The following is a 13,612-nucleotide window of genomic DNA, read 5'->3' as shown; positions in this document are numbered from 1 at the left end:
AAGAGACCCATATAATGAAAAGATACACGTCAGATAGACCACACCCCACCAATGAAGGCGAAGATACTAGATCGGATGGAAGAATGCACAGAGATGTGTTCTAGCAATCCTGACTTCCGTATTATGGAGCAGGCTTATATGAAACTCAAGTCGCAGAGTGAGTAGACGGCTGTCTTGTACCGACTTTGTTCGAGTTCTCTGTTCGTTACTGTTTCTTGTTTAACAGGTTTATTTATTTAACAGATCCAAATCTTTAACCACCGTCGAAACCAACGAAGCGGCAAATTACCGATTTTGACCGGCAGAAGGAGGAAGAGGAACTTCAGATGGCGCTCGCATTGTCTATTAAGGATAAATCTTCTTCTTCTTCAACCCAGAACAACACCGCTGCACAGCGTACGACCAGTCAGGATAGCCAGGGCCAGCCTGCACCGTCCCAGCTTCTTCCATCAGGTACTACCGCAGCCACCGTTTCTCGGGTTCGAGCCCTATATGACTTTCAACCATCTGAGCCCGGAGAACTCCAGTTCCGCAAGGGTGATGTTATTGCGGTGCTCGAATCTGTTTACAAAGATTGGTGGAAAGGTTCTCTGCGGGGCCAAACCGGAATCTTCCCCCTTAACTATGTTGAGAAACTATCAGATCCCACCCAAGAGGAGCTCCAAAGAGAAGCTCAAATGGAGGCTGAAGTTTTCGCCGAAATAAAAAATGTAGAGAAACTTTTGACGCTTTTGAGCACCAGTAGTTCAGAATTGAACGTCCAGGAGAACGACGAAAATCACAACTCTATATCATTCTACGCTTGCCATACGCCCAAAACTTATTGAATTGATTGGAAAGTACTCACAGAAGAAAGGTGAGTATTTAGATTTGGGCTGTTTTCTCAACACTATTTGCTAACCATCTTGAAGACGACTTTACCCAACTTAATGAAAAGTTCATCAAAGCTCGAAGAGACTACGAATCCCTTCTAGAGGCCTCGATGGCCCATCCATCACAGCCGCATTACGGACGGCCGCCACAGTCTGCATACAGCTATCCAGTGCAAAGTGCATCCCCTGGATACCCTCAGGGGGTTCAACAGGACGAAGCCCATCATTACTATGCCGCTCACCCACAAGGTATGAAATTTTGCACCTATCTGCGCTTTCGTGGCTTCTGTATCATTTCCTTCCCCCTTGATTTGGCTATCTTTATTAGGGTTCTCCTTTTGAAAGTACTTCCGCTGCTCACAAATACATAGACGGCCCAAAACCTTTCCAATCTAGCCAAACTCCGTTCTACAGCTCCGAGCAAGTTCCGCTCCCCTACCCGAACAATGTGCAGACTCCTGATACCAGACAACGAACACCCAGCGGCACACGCCCCTTGCAACAATCTCAGCAGCAACCCCCCTCTGACACGTACGGAGCAAATGGTCTTGTTCATAACCACGCTCAGAATTCCTCCGACCACCCCCAGGAGCTTGGAACATCAGTATATGACTCCCCGCAAGACAGCGTCCCGCCAAATATTCGACATTCTTACCACTCGCCAAGCCATCAACCAAGCCACCAGGTTCAACCACAGCCGGCTGACTTTTCTTCTCTTCCATACTCGCCTGTGGGTAACCCCCAGTCACAAACTCCATCTCTAAATCAACCTTATACTGCACAATCACACCCACCTCAACATATTCAACAGCATCAACAGCTCGCTACGTCAGCTCCTAGCCAACCTCACCAAGCACCTCCATCTGTCCCATCCAGTAGTCCAGGTCAGCCTCCGTACCCTACAGCCCCTGCTGCAGCGCGGCCAGGACCAGGCAGTGGGAGTTACCAGTCCTATCATCCACCAAGCGGCCCACAAGCAACTTCTTCAAACGTAAACCTAAACCCAAGTTCCTTCTATCGGTAAATATGTGTTCTTCATTTGCCAAAGATTCCAACCCATGTCCCAATGGGAAATTGGGCAGATAGCAAACCTTTTCTACTATCCTCCGCCCCTAGGATTTCGGCGATCTTGGTTGGAGGATGCACGCAGGCGTTTACGGAATTTCCTCCAGTTAGTATTCATTTGCCTCTTTGTAAACAGTTCACAGGTCAATCCAATTTTGCGGACATTGCTTTTATGTTGTTTTTCTCCTAGTTGACTAAAACTTTCTTGTTTGTTCTGGTATAAGAGAATGAAAGTCTATGCTTTATAGTCCTAGTAATATTCTTGCTGCCTCCGTCTTTTTCAATTTCCGTATCATCTACTAGATGTATACCCTGCATACCGGCTTTTGCGGTGTCACTGGGTTCCTGTCAGTTCGCGTGTGATTATACCTCACGATTCCTACATATATTTATGAGCCTGTAGCTTCCTCCCCCAAGCCATGTCGACTTGGGTTGATACGTATTGATTGTTATAATAGCTAATCTAAATCACTTTTGGAAGTCCACTGCTAAAGCGGGCTTGAATTAAATTATTTACTCTAGCATTGAATGAAACTGGTTTCGGAATGCCACGCTCGGCTCATTGGGCACACCAGGGCGGGGAGCTGCTGGAGTCACGTGTCATTGTGTTCTCCCAGCGAGCCCTGCTCAGCTACCTAAGTTTACATAACTGTAACTCGACTTTCGCCAGCGTTGCGATGACTTAACCCAAGCACCGAAGCGCGAACCAAAGTCAACGGGAAGTAATTGATATCTTGTGTACTGGCGTGAACATTTGCGAATTCGGGTCTTTCGTGGAACGCCTCCTTCCTATCCATTGCTTGCGTTCTCCATTTACCTTCACACATATTCTTTCCTGATTGCGGTGAACGACCACTTCAACATCCCTAATTTTATTACCGGAATTTTCCTCGAACATGATGTTCCCCGAGGGCCCTTTTCCCTACGGGTAGGATTATTCGAACAACGTTGCTATCCCGTCTCAACGACGAGTTATAAAGCGCTTGGGTCTAGAATATATCGGCTTCGTCTACAGCACTGGCGAATAACTGAGGCATCGTCGGCCTGCACGATGGATCCGGACTGGGATGAGGTATCCCGGATAGCGGTCCCTCCTTCAGGTCCCCATGTCCTACCGACCGTCGCCTCAACGATTGCGTTTGATGACACACAGGAGTTACTGTGGACGGGAAATGAATTCGTGAGACCACGGCCTCGAGTCCCTATCTAGGATAACATGCGTCGCAAGAGCGCATCGCCTAGACAAGTAATTTGCTAATACATATCCAATGTTGATTATCGTTAGGGACGAGTGACTTCCTTCTACGGGCCAGAGCTGCAGAGATATACGTCCGTAAAAGCACACCCGGCTTCTGAAGGGCCTGTTCGCCAGCTTCTATTCCATGAGAAAGGCGTATTATCAGTGTCCTCTAAGAGCGTGCATCTCACCTCCCGCCGTGGCCTGACAATATGGCATCTCTCCCACGAAGAAATGGAGGATCTCCGTTGCATGAGTTTCACCAAGCAGGCTTCAAGGGTTATTGTTGCTGGCTGCCAACCCGTAATGTTCCACATTGACGTTGACAAGGGAATAATTGTCGAGAAATTAAACACGGAGCATAATTACACAATTATGAAAAAGAGTCGTTACCTATGTGCCGCGACTGATACTGGCTCTGTTAATGCACTGAGTCTATCCGATTTCAGTGTCGTGAAAAGTTGGAAAGCACATGGTACCGTTGTCAACGACATGGATGCGCGGAACGACTACCTCGTTACGTGCGGCTTTTCCGTACGACATCTCGGATCTCCGATTGTCGACCCCTTGGCGAATGTGTACGATTTAAAAACCTTAGCCCCATTACCCCCTATTCCGTTTCACGCTGGTGCAGCGTACGTCCGAATGCATCCAAAGTTACAGACTACAAGCTTCGTAGCTTCCCAGACCGGGCAGCTCCAAGTAGTTGATCTAATGAATCCTAATGCTATTAATCTGCGACAGGCAAATGTCACATTTATGCTCGGTCTTGAGATTTCACCCTCAGGGGAAGCTCTCGCAGTCAACGATGCTGAATGCCTCATACATCTCTGGGGTTCCCCGTCCAAAATCCATTTCAACGAAATGAGCAAGGAAACGGAGTTCGCGGATGTTCCCTCCCGGCCGCCTATGATAGATTGGTCAAATGATACCCCCTTGAACGTGATTGGTATTCCATACTACCATGAGCGATTACTCTCTGCCTGGCCGAGCCACTTGGTTTTTGAAATCGGAAGCATTCCTCCGCAAGTTGATCAGGCCATTATTCCATATCTTCACGCTGGGGAAATAGGGCATTACGCCCCCAATCCACGGAAGACCAGGAGATATCAGGTTGAAAGCACGCGGGCACAACCCGCCGCGGAGCCGGCATTAGCTGCTCCAAAGTTTTTAAGCGAGCGAGCAAGGGCTCAGGCAAAAGCCAAGTTTGACAATAATATGAGTGAAACTGCGGATACATTAGAGAGTATAGCCATTAATAAAGAGGCAGAGGAGGATCCACTTTTAAAGTATGGTAATGTCGAGATCAAGTATAGCAAGTTCGGAGTGGATGATTTCGATTTTAGGTTAGTTACGTTTTTCAATACTCCGCATCGAATGGATGCTAACCCCGCTCCCATCTAGATATTACAATAACACGGTGTTTTCGGGATTGGAGACGCATATTGCCAACTCCTTCGCAAACCCTCTTCTTCAGCTGTTTAAATTCATTCCACTAGTCAAAAATTTAGCCCTCCACCATGTAGCAACGAACTGCATATACGAAAACTGTCTCCTGTGTGAAATGGGTTTTCTGTTTGACATGCTCGACAAAGCAAACGGGCAAAACTGCCAGGCAACAAACCTGTTAAGAACCTTCAGTGGTTTTCGAGAAGCAACAAATCTTGGTCTTCTTGAGGACAATTTGACCACGAAGTCCCTGTCGTCAACTATTCAGTCAGTCAATCGGTTTTTCCTGCATCAGATATCCCACGATTTTCGATTGATGTTTCCACATTCTGAAGAACTAGACCATACACTCTCAACTGATGCGGTCGAGTCAATCCGCTGTATGCTCTGCCGCAACGAGACAGTACGACCTGGAAACGCATTTGTCAATGAGCTAAACTATCCCGCGATCGACCCCAAGCAGGCACGGCGCAATGCTTCCTATCGATTCCCTGATATACTCAAATCTAGCATTGAGCGCGAAACCCAAAATAGGGGTTGGTGCAGCCACTGTCGCCGCTATCAGCAAGTTTCTATCCGAAAAACGGTTCACCGGATGCCTCTGGTTTTGATGATAAATGCATCCGTAAATAACCCGAACAGCCGACAATTATGGAGCACGCCTGGGTGGCTCCCCGAAGAGGTTGGGATCATTCTTGAAGATGGCCGCATACAATGCTTCGAAGGCGAGGAGCTTATAACACGCAGAAAGAATGGTGCACCCGGCCTTATAATATACGAACTGGTAGGGCTTGTGGTTGAAATTGATATCCCGGAACACCACAAGCCACACTTAGTTTCTTTCATAAACGTCGCAATATCTTCGCGTGATGTGAACGACAAGAACCGATGGCATCTTTTTAACGATTTCCTCGTGACGGAAGTTAGCCGAGAGGAGGTGTTTTCATTTAATCAGTCTTGGAAGTCGCCTTGCAGTTTGGCTTACCAAGTCCAGACTGCCCGACACGGCGTGGATGATTCTTGGAAAAGTGAACTTGATACCACTCTGTTGTTTTACGAGTGGTCTATGAAGTGCGTTTCGTTATATTTTTATTTTTTTTGGTTCTATTTCCCCCTGCGGATTTACCACCCACGCATTCATTTCCTCTGTCGCTGTTACCGTTATTCTTCTCTAACCTACCTACAGTAATTATCGCCCAACGGAGGCCTGCCGAGTGCTGCAACCTGATGAAAAGCCCTCCACAGGAACCCCAGTTGCTCTCGATACCGAATTTGTGGACTTAGAGAAGGCAGAAATTGAGGTCAAAGCAGATGGAACCCAGGAAATCGTTCGCCCAAGTAAAAGCGGACTTGCACGTGTTTCTGTCATCCGAGGCTCTGGCACCGCCGAAGGTGTCCCGTTTATCGATGATTACATCACCATAAAGGACCCAATTGTCGATTATGTCACGCAGTATTCAGGGATCAAACCGGGCGACTTGGACCCACGAAGCAGCTCCCACAATCTTGTTCCTTTAAAAGTTGCATATAAGAAGTTATGGCTTCTTTTGAATCTGGGCTGCATTTTCGTCGGTCATGGTCTGGCTTCCGATTTCCGTAAAATCAATATCCAAGTTCCTAAATCACAAACTGTGGATACTCAGTATTTGTTTTTCCACCCGTCAAAAAACCGTCGCCTGAGTTTACGATACCTTGCATGGGCTGTTTTCAAGGAATACATCCAGGAGTCCACCACATCTACCACTTCGCCTGAACCTGCTCAAGCTGCCCCTGTCAACGTTACCGCGAATACATCTAGTTCTGAAGGTCATGACTCAATCGAAGATGCTCGCATGGCCCTGCGACTCTGGAAAAGGTTCCAAGAATACGAGGATGCGGGTATTGTATCGCAAATGCTTGAAGAGATATTCCGCGAAGGCTTTAAGCTGGGTTTCAAACCCCCTCCACGGAATTCCCCTAATTCTAACCCCGCTACGACTGTGCCGGGAGCTGCTATAGCCCGACTTCCTGTCAGTGGGCGCAACACACCTGACGTAGCAGTAGTCGGAGCTGGAACGCTTAGCTCAGGCGGGAGTGTGAATGGTAGTACACCGTCGACGCCGCGGCAATCATTCAGGAGATCTTCCGCCCTCACTCCTAGCAATGGTAGTTTCACAGGAAACACTAGCAAGATACCGGACATTTTTGGAGGTAGCCCTCTGCGATGAGCCTTCTTCCAGATAAATGCTGCGATTTGAAAAATCACGTGTCATTATAAATAATAATACCGTTTCTGGTCGAACAATTTGCAAAATTGGAATTTTTATGGCAGGATCTGAGAGCCCATCGAACTCTTGGCATTCGTTATTCAGGGGTTTGTTTTTTTATATATAATCAACGATTGGTTATATGCAACTTGCTGCTCGCTATGTACGTATGGCTAATATACACGCACATTTAATGAATTATGAATTATCTAAGGACATCCTAACATGCCCGTAAACTGTCTATCTCACGTTTCACGCATACCTACTTATCTTAGTACTTTATCCGATTCCACATTTGCGATACCGCCTGGGAAGCTACTCTAGAACATTTCTCAAACATATTCTATCAGCCAAAACTTTTCAAGTGTCCACTCAAGGCACGGGATAGCCAAACCAACGTTCTAACACTCGTTCATATCGGCCTGAAACTCGCATCCCTCTTTTTTTTTTTTTTTTTTTTTTTTTTTTTTTTTTTTTTTTTTTTTTTTTTTTTTTCCCTTCTGGGAGTTGGGGGATTGGTTTCGGGGAGGGTAACAACCTTGCGAAATTGGATACAGCCCAAGTGCAAGTTTTGGAAACTATATCATGTTTTCGGCGCTGCAGACTACCATCTTAGTTTCAGTCTGGGAATAGCCTACAACAGGCCGAAGAGAATAGTCCCTTTGAAGCAGGATTTGGACATCTAGCTTACGACACGCAATCTCTATATATCTTTTTATTTCTCACATAACAGGTCGAAGTCCACTTTATCCACTTAGTCGAACGAACATAGGAAAACTGAAGACCCTAGATGCTCGAGCACAATAGATCAAAGGATGGCTTGTAAGGGAAATCCTGGGAAATGTGAGTTGAAGGGTGCCAGCCAGTATCATTTGGAGAAACAAACAAGGCAACAGACAGCATTTAAATCAGCCCGCCAACCACGCACGCGTTCTTTTCTCAAAGGGAAACGACACTTGCACTTAATACCCCCCCTTCCTCCACAAGGGCCTTGACTACACCCTCTTCTACGGCCTTATCAACTCCAAGAATCATTAATGCCTCGTGCTCTACCTCATACTTATCCCTCGTGTCAGGTTGGCTCATATCCTGACTCTTAGGCTCACTGGTAGCTGCGATTCTCTCGCACTCCAATAGACCTTTTGAGACAGGGGCCACGCCCATAAAGTTGATATTAACGCCTTCCTTCCCCAAGATGCTTCCGACAACTCCAATTTTTCCGGGAGAATCGTAGTTGTGACAAATGAGTAACGTACCATCGGGAACGAAGGACGTAGCAAATCGACCGAGACGAGATATTAATGGCTGAGACTGCGAGCATGTCCCGGATATGATTTGCTGCTGCCCGGGGACCGCTTTTGGTGCAGGCACGGAACTTGCAACATCAGGCGGTGGACGGGAAGATGCGCGCGAGGGCGGGTGGGCCACCAGTGTGATGAGAGAAGAGTAAGAATGCGATGCTGGATCGCGGGAGAATCGCTCGTTGACAACAATGCCACGTTCCTTTGCAATGAGCTCTGCGTTGACGATATTTACGTTGACGCCCGCCGTGCTACTAATCGGAGCAATGAGCCCCTTGATCAGAGCTGCAAAGAGGGGTTTTGTATTATTAATCCCAGAAATCTCCCCTTCGTAGATCATGTCAAATGTGCTGCTATTTGCCGTAGATGTGGCGGCAGATGTGAAATGCTGGATATATAGGCTCCCCATTTTCTCTACGAGATGTACAAATGGTTGGAGCTTCTTGTATACTTCCGGCAAAATCAAGGGCGCATTCACGGCACTTCGAGGGAGGGCACCGCTCAATATCTGGAGAACCTGTTCGCAGACATCAATGGAGACATTCTCCTGTGCTTCAACTGTAGAGGCACCAAGATGTGGGGTCGCCAAAACACGGGGATGGGCAATGAGTTTTGCGGCACTGGAACCAATAGCTGGAGGCTCTGATGTAAAAACATCAATTGCCGCTCCAGCCAAATGGCCTGATTCTAGGGCTTCGAGAAGAGAAGTTTCGTCAAAAGTTCCGCCACGAGCGACATTTAGTACACGAGCGCCTCTTTTCAACTGCGAAAGCTCTGCGGATGATATCATTCCCCTCGTTGATGCGATCAAAGGTGTATGAATCGTGAGGAAATCTACTGTCGGCAGCAGTGCATCAAGGGAAGGTAGAAGGTTCACAGACGCGGATTCTGCAACCGCAGCAGAAGCATAGGGATCGACAGCATTCACCTTCATCCCTAGCCCTTTGGCGAGTCGCGCAACTATCAAGCCAACTATAAAGAACACACCGTATGAGGAATTGCTCTCTCAGGGGGTTTATGTTCAAAATTGGATCAATGCAGCTCGTACCTTTTCCCAGGCCGATAATTCCTAGGGTCTTCCCTTTAACTTCAACACCCACTAATCGACTCCTTTCCCATTTCCCATCTTTGAGGCTTGAGCAACCATTAGGGATGTTTCTGGCCATGGAAAGCATCAACGCTATCGTATGCTCGGCAGCAGCCCCAACATTTCCGGAGGGGGAGTTTATGACCACGATCCCAAGTTTGGTTGCAGCAGCAACGTCTATAACAAAAGGGGGGTCAGTGGTGTTCTGTGTTCTTCGAGACTACATGAGATATTGGACCGTTTGGATGGGAGCATTGCATAACCAAGTTGACTATTCCTCGGAGGGACCAAAAAAAAAAAAAAAAAAAAAAAAAAAAAAAAAAAAAAAAAAAAAAAAAAAAAAGAAAAAGAAAAAGAAAAAGAAAAAAGTAAATGCGTAGGATGAAGAGAAACGGAGTAGCTAAACAGAAGAATATAAGAGTCATTCTCACCAACGTTATCAACACCAACGCCTGCTCTCCCAACAACCTTCAGATTCTTCCCCGCCTGCAACACCTCCGCAGTGACTTTAGTCTCCGAACGTACAAGCAATGCTTGGTAGTCGGGGATGATTTTCACCAACTCGTCCGGGCTGAGGTCCGTCCTCTCGTGAACATTCAGGGTAGATTTGAGCAGTGACAGGCCGTCAGGAGACAACTTCTCTGGGACCAGCACTTTAGCTCGCACCGCATCATTTGAGAGTAGAGGCATGGGGGAAACGGATAGATGGATGAATTGAATAGATCTTTTAAGTGGGATTGATTGACTGACTACCCTGAGAAACAGAAATATGCTATGCTCAAAATGTAGATACTTATTTTCGACGCTGACAGCAGCAGAAGTGGAAGAAATGGAAGATGGAAGAAAGAGAGAGAGAGAGACAGAGAGATCACACAAACAAACACACGCGCATATATATATATATATATATATATATATTAATATTATCTTGTACTGTACTTTTTTAACTTACTTACCTCTCTGCATAACCATCCTCCGGCCTAAACAGCTCAGCTTCTCCTCATTTCCGGAAAGGCGCACAGCCCCATGAATCCGCGAAAAGCTTTAGGTATAAGAACAAGAACACACTAGGGAGAGGGGGAGAGGGGGATAGGAGGGGGGGGACAATTCAGTGCCACAATGCATGCATCAGTATTCAATCTCTAGCCAGCCGGAAATTCAATATTCAAACAATTCAACAAGCCAACACCCAATCGCTCACAATCTCCCCGGAGTAAGTTAACTGCCTTAGGCACAGCACAGTCCGGGGTATTATTGGGCGCAGCGAATGGGCTAGTTGGACGTTCTGCCGTCCCCTTGTGAACCCTGCCTGATAGATAAGAATTTCTATTAGTTAACCTGATTTGTCTCATTTTGGTTTGGAACCGTTTCTTCCAGCAGTGGAGTGGGCTTTCAAGGTGAAATCGGAACTGGGGGCCTGGAGAAGGGCTGGGAGGTCGGCTTGCATTATTTAACTCCCAGTTCGATGTAGCTACTGTAACTTGGAGGGTGAGTATTGAGGAATGGCCCTTCAAATAAGCTAATCGTCTGGAGTTGAATGAAACCTTAAGAGGGCAAGTTCCTCTCAACTGAACTGGAACAAAATGTTAAATTTCCAAGCAACAGGCTGTAGGCATATCCTGCAACTACGTTCAAACTTCCAGCACACCGTGTCATCAACCTATGTTCTCCTAAACTTATCGATGAGTAGTCTGAAGACTCAATAAGTAAGCAACGACTCCTCCTCGCAAGGTCCGAATGTTGCATGAATGTGACGCCAGCCTTATGCTGAAGGATTGAGTCAGGCCAGACACCAACCACGGTTGACGACTTGAAGCCAATTTTATCCCCCTTGATATTAGTCCCCAGCGACGAATCGAGTTTCCAGGCGTAGCCGCCGGGATACAGCACGGGTATCCGTTACTGTTGGGCATAGACAGGCAGAGGTTATTTGTACTGGGAAAAACTCCGGGAACTAAGTTTTTGCTGTTATTACTAACTCGACATTCTTATTCTAATACATGTAGTTTGCAGTCCAATGGTTTACCAGGAATGTATTGGAAGAAAAAGGGGGAAAAGAAAAGAAAAAAGAAAAAAATACGGTATGGGAAAATGAAAAGCAATAGAAAGTAACTTAGATCATACAGGAAGCTTACTTCTTATAGCCTACTAATACTCCATCGATTCCTCGAAAAGCCTTCTCAGTTCTTCTTTCTCCGCACCCAGTTCTTTGCTCAGGCTGGGGGCCAGGTTCAACACGCGCTGCTGTGGAATAGTCCCCTCGATCAGGTCGTCCAGATTGCTAGAGTTGAACCCAAGCTCCTTTAGCCCGCGTGGTTGGTCTCCAAGCCCGATCAGGAACTCAGCCACTGCTTCACCCAGCACCTCACCGGCGCTCTCTCTTTTCATATTTGAAATGTCCACCCCAAAAGCTTCCGCTGCAGCAAGGTGGCGGTCCGGGTTGCTGGCCGCCGTGAACTTGAAAACAGCTGGCGCAGTGACTGCAACAGACACGCCGTGGGGAATGATATCGTGGCCCACAGCATATCCTGGGTGCTTATATCCCGGATTCTGTCCGGAGATGGGGTAGCTCATCCCGTGGCAGAGATGGACACCGGCATTCCCGAAGCCCACGCCAGCCAGCGTTGCAGCGAGAAGCATTTGGCTTTGGGCTTCAGTGTCATCTGGGTTCTTAACAGCACGAGGAAGATACTTGACCGTACTACGTAGCGCTTGCAGGGAGAAAATGTCCGAGATTGGGTTTGCACCCTGGTAGGCGGGACGGTTGATTGGGTTGGTTGGTCTCGGCGTTCTCTCGTTGTAGGGAATCGCGGTCCAAGACTCCAGGGAATGGCAGAGGACATCCAAACCGGAGGAAGCATGAACTTGCGATGGCATGGTTCGTGTGTTGAGAGGATCACATATGCCCAGCGTAGGCTTCAGGTTTCTGTGTGCAACGCCTGTTTTCGCCTTCTTGGAAACCAAGTCGAAAATGGCGGTACCTGTGGTTTCAGCGCCCGTACCGGCAGTGGTGGGCACGGCGATCAGAGGTTTGAGTGTCCTCGTAATTGGCAATCCTTTTCCAAGGGGGGCGTTTACGAAGTCTAGGAAGTCGGCTTCCGGATAGATACAATATAGATTCATGAGTTTCGCCGTGTCGATGACGGACCCGCCACCTAAAAAAATCAGGGATACGGTTGGGTTAGCTAGAAGGGCCAACAGTAGTTAACTGCTTTTTTAATTCACTTTTATATATATATGAAACGTACCTACGGCAAGAAATGCATCAGCGTTGTATGGTTTCGCAAAGGCAATGGCATCTTTGATTCTATTTCAGGCAACGACCCGTCAGCAACGTATTTTCCACTTATTTTCCACCTACTACCAAGTTAGATCCTCAGGGGACAACGGAACGTTGGAGGATTACAAAACTCACGAATAATCCTTTGGCTCAACGCGAACTTTATCATATACGGTAAATTCCACGCCTTCTTTCGTCAGAGCCTCGATTGCGTGCTTCATGGGGTCTAACTTGGCGATATTTGAATCCGTCACGATACAGACACGCTTAGCGCCCAAGTTTTTGAAATCCATGCCAACCTCCTTGGTGGAACCTGGCCCAAATCGGATACTCGAGGCGGCCATTTCAAAGGCATATTCCTTCTGGTGGGAGGGATCGATGGGGGTTGCAAGATTGCGGACATGCTTGGATATGGGGGAGGCATGGCGATGGTGGTGGTGATGCGCAGGGTTGGAGTGGCAGGGACATGTTGGAGGGTGAGTGAATTGGACAGTCCGGAGGAGATTGAGAGCCCTTGAAGCGGCAGATGGAGCTATTCTTATAGAGGGGAGGCTCATGGTTGCGGTTTGTTGATAGGGAGGAGAAGCGGAGGTATTATCTGGGGGAAATCGGGCTTTCAATTGACGAGGAGGGTTGTAAGGATGATGTCAAGGAAAGAGAATGAGAAAGGAAACGACAGAGATCATAGAAGATTGAACATAATGATTATTATTAACATGTATACAGTATCCTTTTGAAGCTGACCATGTCTGGAGCAGCGATGAAGTTGTTGCGGGGGGAAAGGGTTTGCGGTTCGGCAAACATCCCGTCGGCTCGGAGCAGGGGGGGGTTATTTAGCCGAGCGCGAGTCGGTGCAGTCGAGCAGAGGAAGAGGAGTGCAATTTATATAGGGTTAAACGTCAATACTACTACTATTAGTCAATTAATTATTGTTCTGTACGGAATATAGAGGAACAAACTACCATCAATATCCACTTTGTATTATTGAATAGCATGCTGCGTTGACCGGCAACCATTGTAACCTAACTACTCCGTACAGGCCTTTAACTACTAAAGAGCTTAAGTTAACTAACTT

The 13,612-nt window shown here is 47.2% G+C and overlaps 4 protein-coding genes across 5 annotated transcripts in view; 2 read left to right on the top strand and 2 right to left on the bottom strand.

Moving 5' to 3' along the window:
* BDCG_07826 (signal transducing adaptor molecule) overlaps nt 1–1,896 on the top strand; it is a gene marked incomplete at both ends in the record, with an annotated part of 2,541 nt that extends 645 nt beyond the window's left edge. Inside the window, 3 exons of the mRNA XM_045423609.1 lie at nt 279–741; nt 912–1,121; nt 1,244–1,896. Coding sequence (XP_045278973.1) covers nt 279–741; nt 912–1,121; nt 1,244–1,896 — 1,326 coding nt within the window. The remainder of the gene's footprint in view (nt 1–278; nt 742–911; nt 1,122–1,243) is intronic.
* Nucleotides 1,897–2,567: 671 nt separating this feature from the next.
* On the top strand, nt 2,568–7,331 carry BDCG_07825 (PAB-dependent poly(A)-specific ribonuclease subunit pan2). The gene is made up of 4 exons (XM_045423608.1): nt 2,568–3,117; nt 3,223–4,520; nt 4,579–5,694; nt 5,810–7,331. The coding sequence occupies exons 1-4, from the start codon at nt 2,989–2,991 to the stop codon at nt 6,828–6,830; spliced, it is 3,564 nt and encodes a 1,187-aa protein (XP_045278972.1). The 5' UTR covers nt 2,568–2,988; the 3' UTR covers nt 6,831–7,331.
* A 143-nt stretch (nt 7,332–7,474) lies between these two features.
* Nucleotides 7,475–10,173, bottom strand: BDCG_07824 (phosphoglycerate dehydrogenase). Its single transcript, XM_045423607.1, has 3 exons — nt 9,689–10,173; nt 9,219–9,434; nt 7,475–9,142 (listed from the first exon to the last, which is right to left on the bottom strand). Exons 1-3 carry the CDS (start codon nt 9,945–9,947, stop codon nt 7,809–7,811), a joined length of 1,809 nt encoding a protein of 602 aa, XP_045278971.1. The 5' UTR covers nt 9,948–10,173; the 3' UTR covers nt 7,475–7,808.
* A 10-nt stretch (nt 10,174–10,183) lies between these two features.
* On the bottom strand, nt 10,184–13,524 carry BDCG_07823. Of its 2 annotated transcripts, XM_045423606.1 has the most exons (4): nt 12,673–13,524; nt 12,506–12,564; nt 11,393–12,412; nt 10,186–11,211 (listed from the first exon to the last, which is right to left on the bottom strand). In XM_045423606.1, exons 1-3 carry the CDS (start codon nt 13,092–13,094, stop codon nt 11,406–11,408), a joined length of 1,488 nt encoding a protein of 495 aa, XP_045282318.1. In that variant the 5' UTR covers nt 13,095–13,524; the 3' UTR covers nt 10,186–11,211; nt 11,393–11,405. The 2 variants fall into 2 exon arrangements, with proteins under 2 accessions (XP_045278970.1, XP_045282318.1); XM_045423605.1 differs by having other exon boundaries at nt 10,184–12,412.
* Nucleotides 13,525–13,612: the final 88 nt, after the last annotated feature.

The sequence above is a fragment of the Blastomyces dermatitidis genome (genome assembly GCF_000003525.1).
Source record: "Blastomyces dermatitidis ER-3 genomic scaffold supercont1.9, whole genome shotgun sequence".
NCBI classification, from domain to species: domain Eukaryota; kingdom Fungi; phylum Ascomycota; class Eurotiomycetes; order Onygenales; family Ajellomycetaceae; genus Blastomyces; species Blastomyces dermatitidis.
This window is presented reverse-complemented; position numbering and strand designations above follow the sequence as displayed.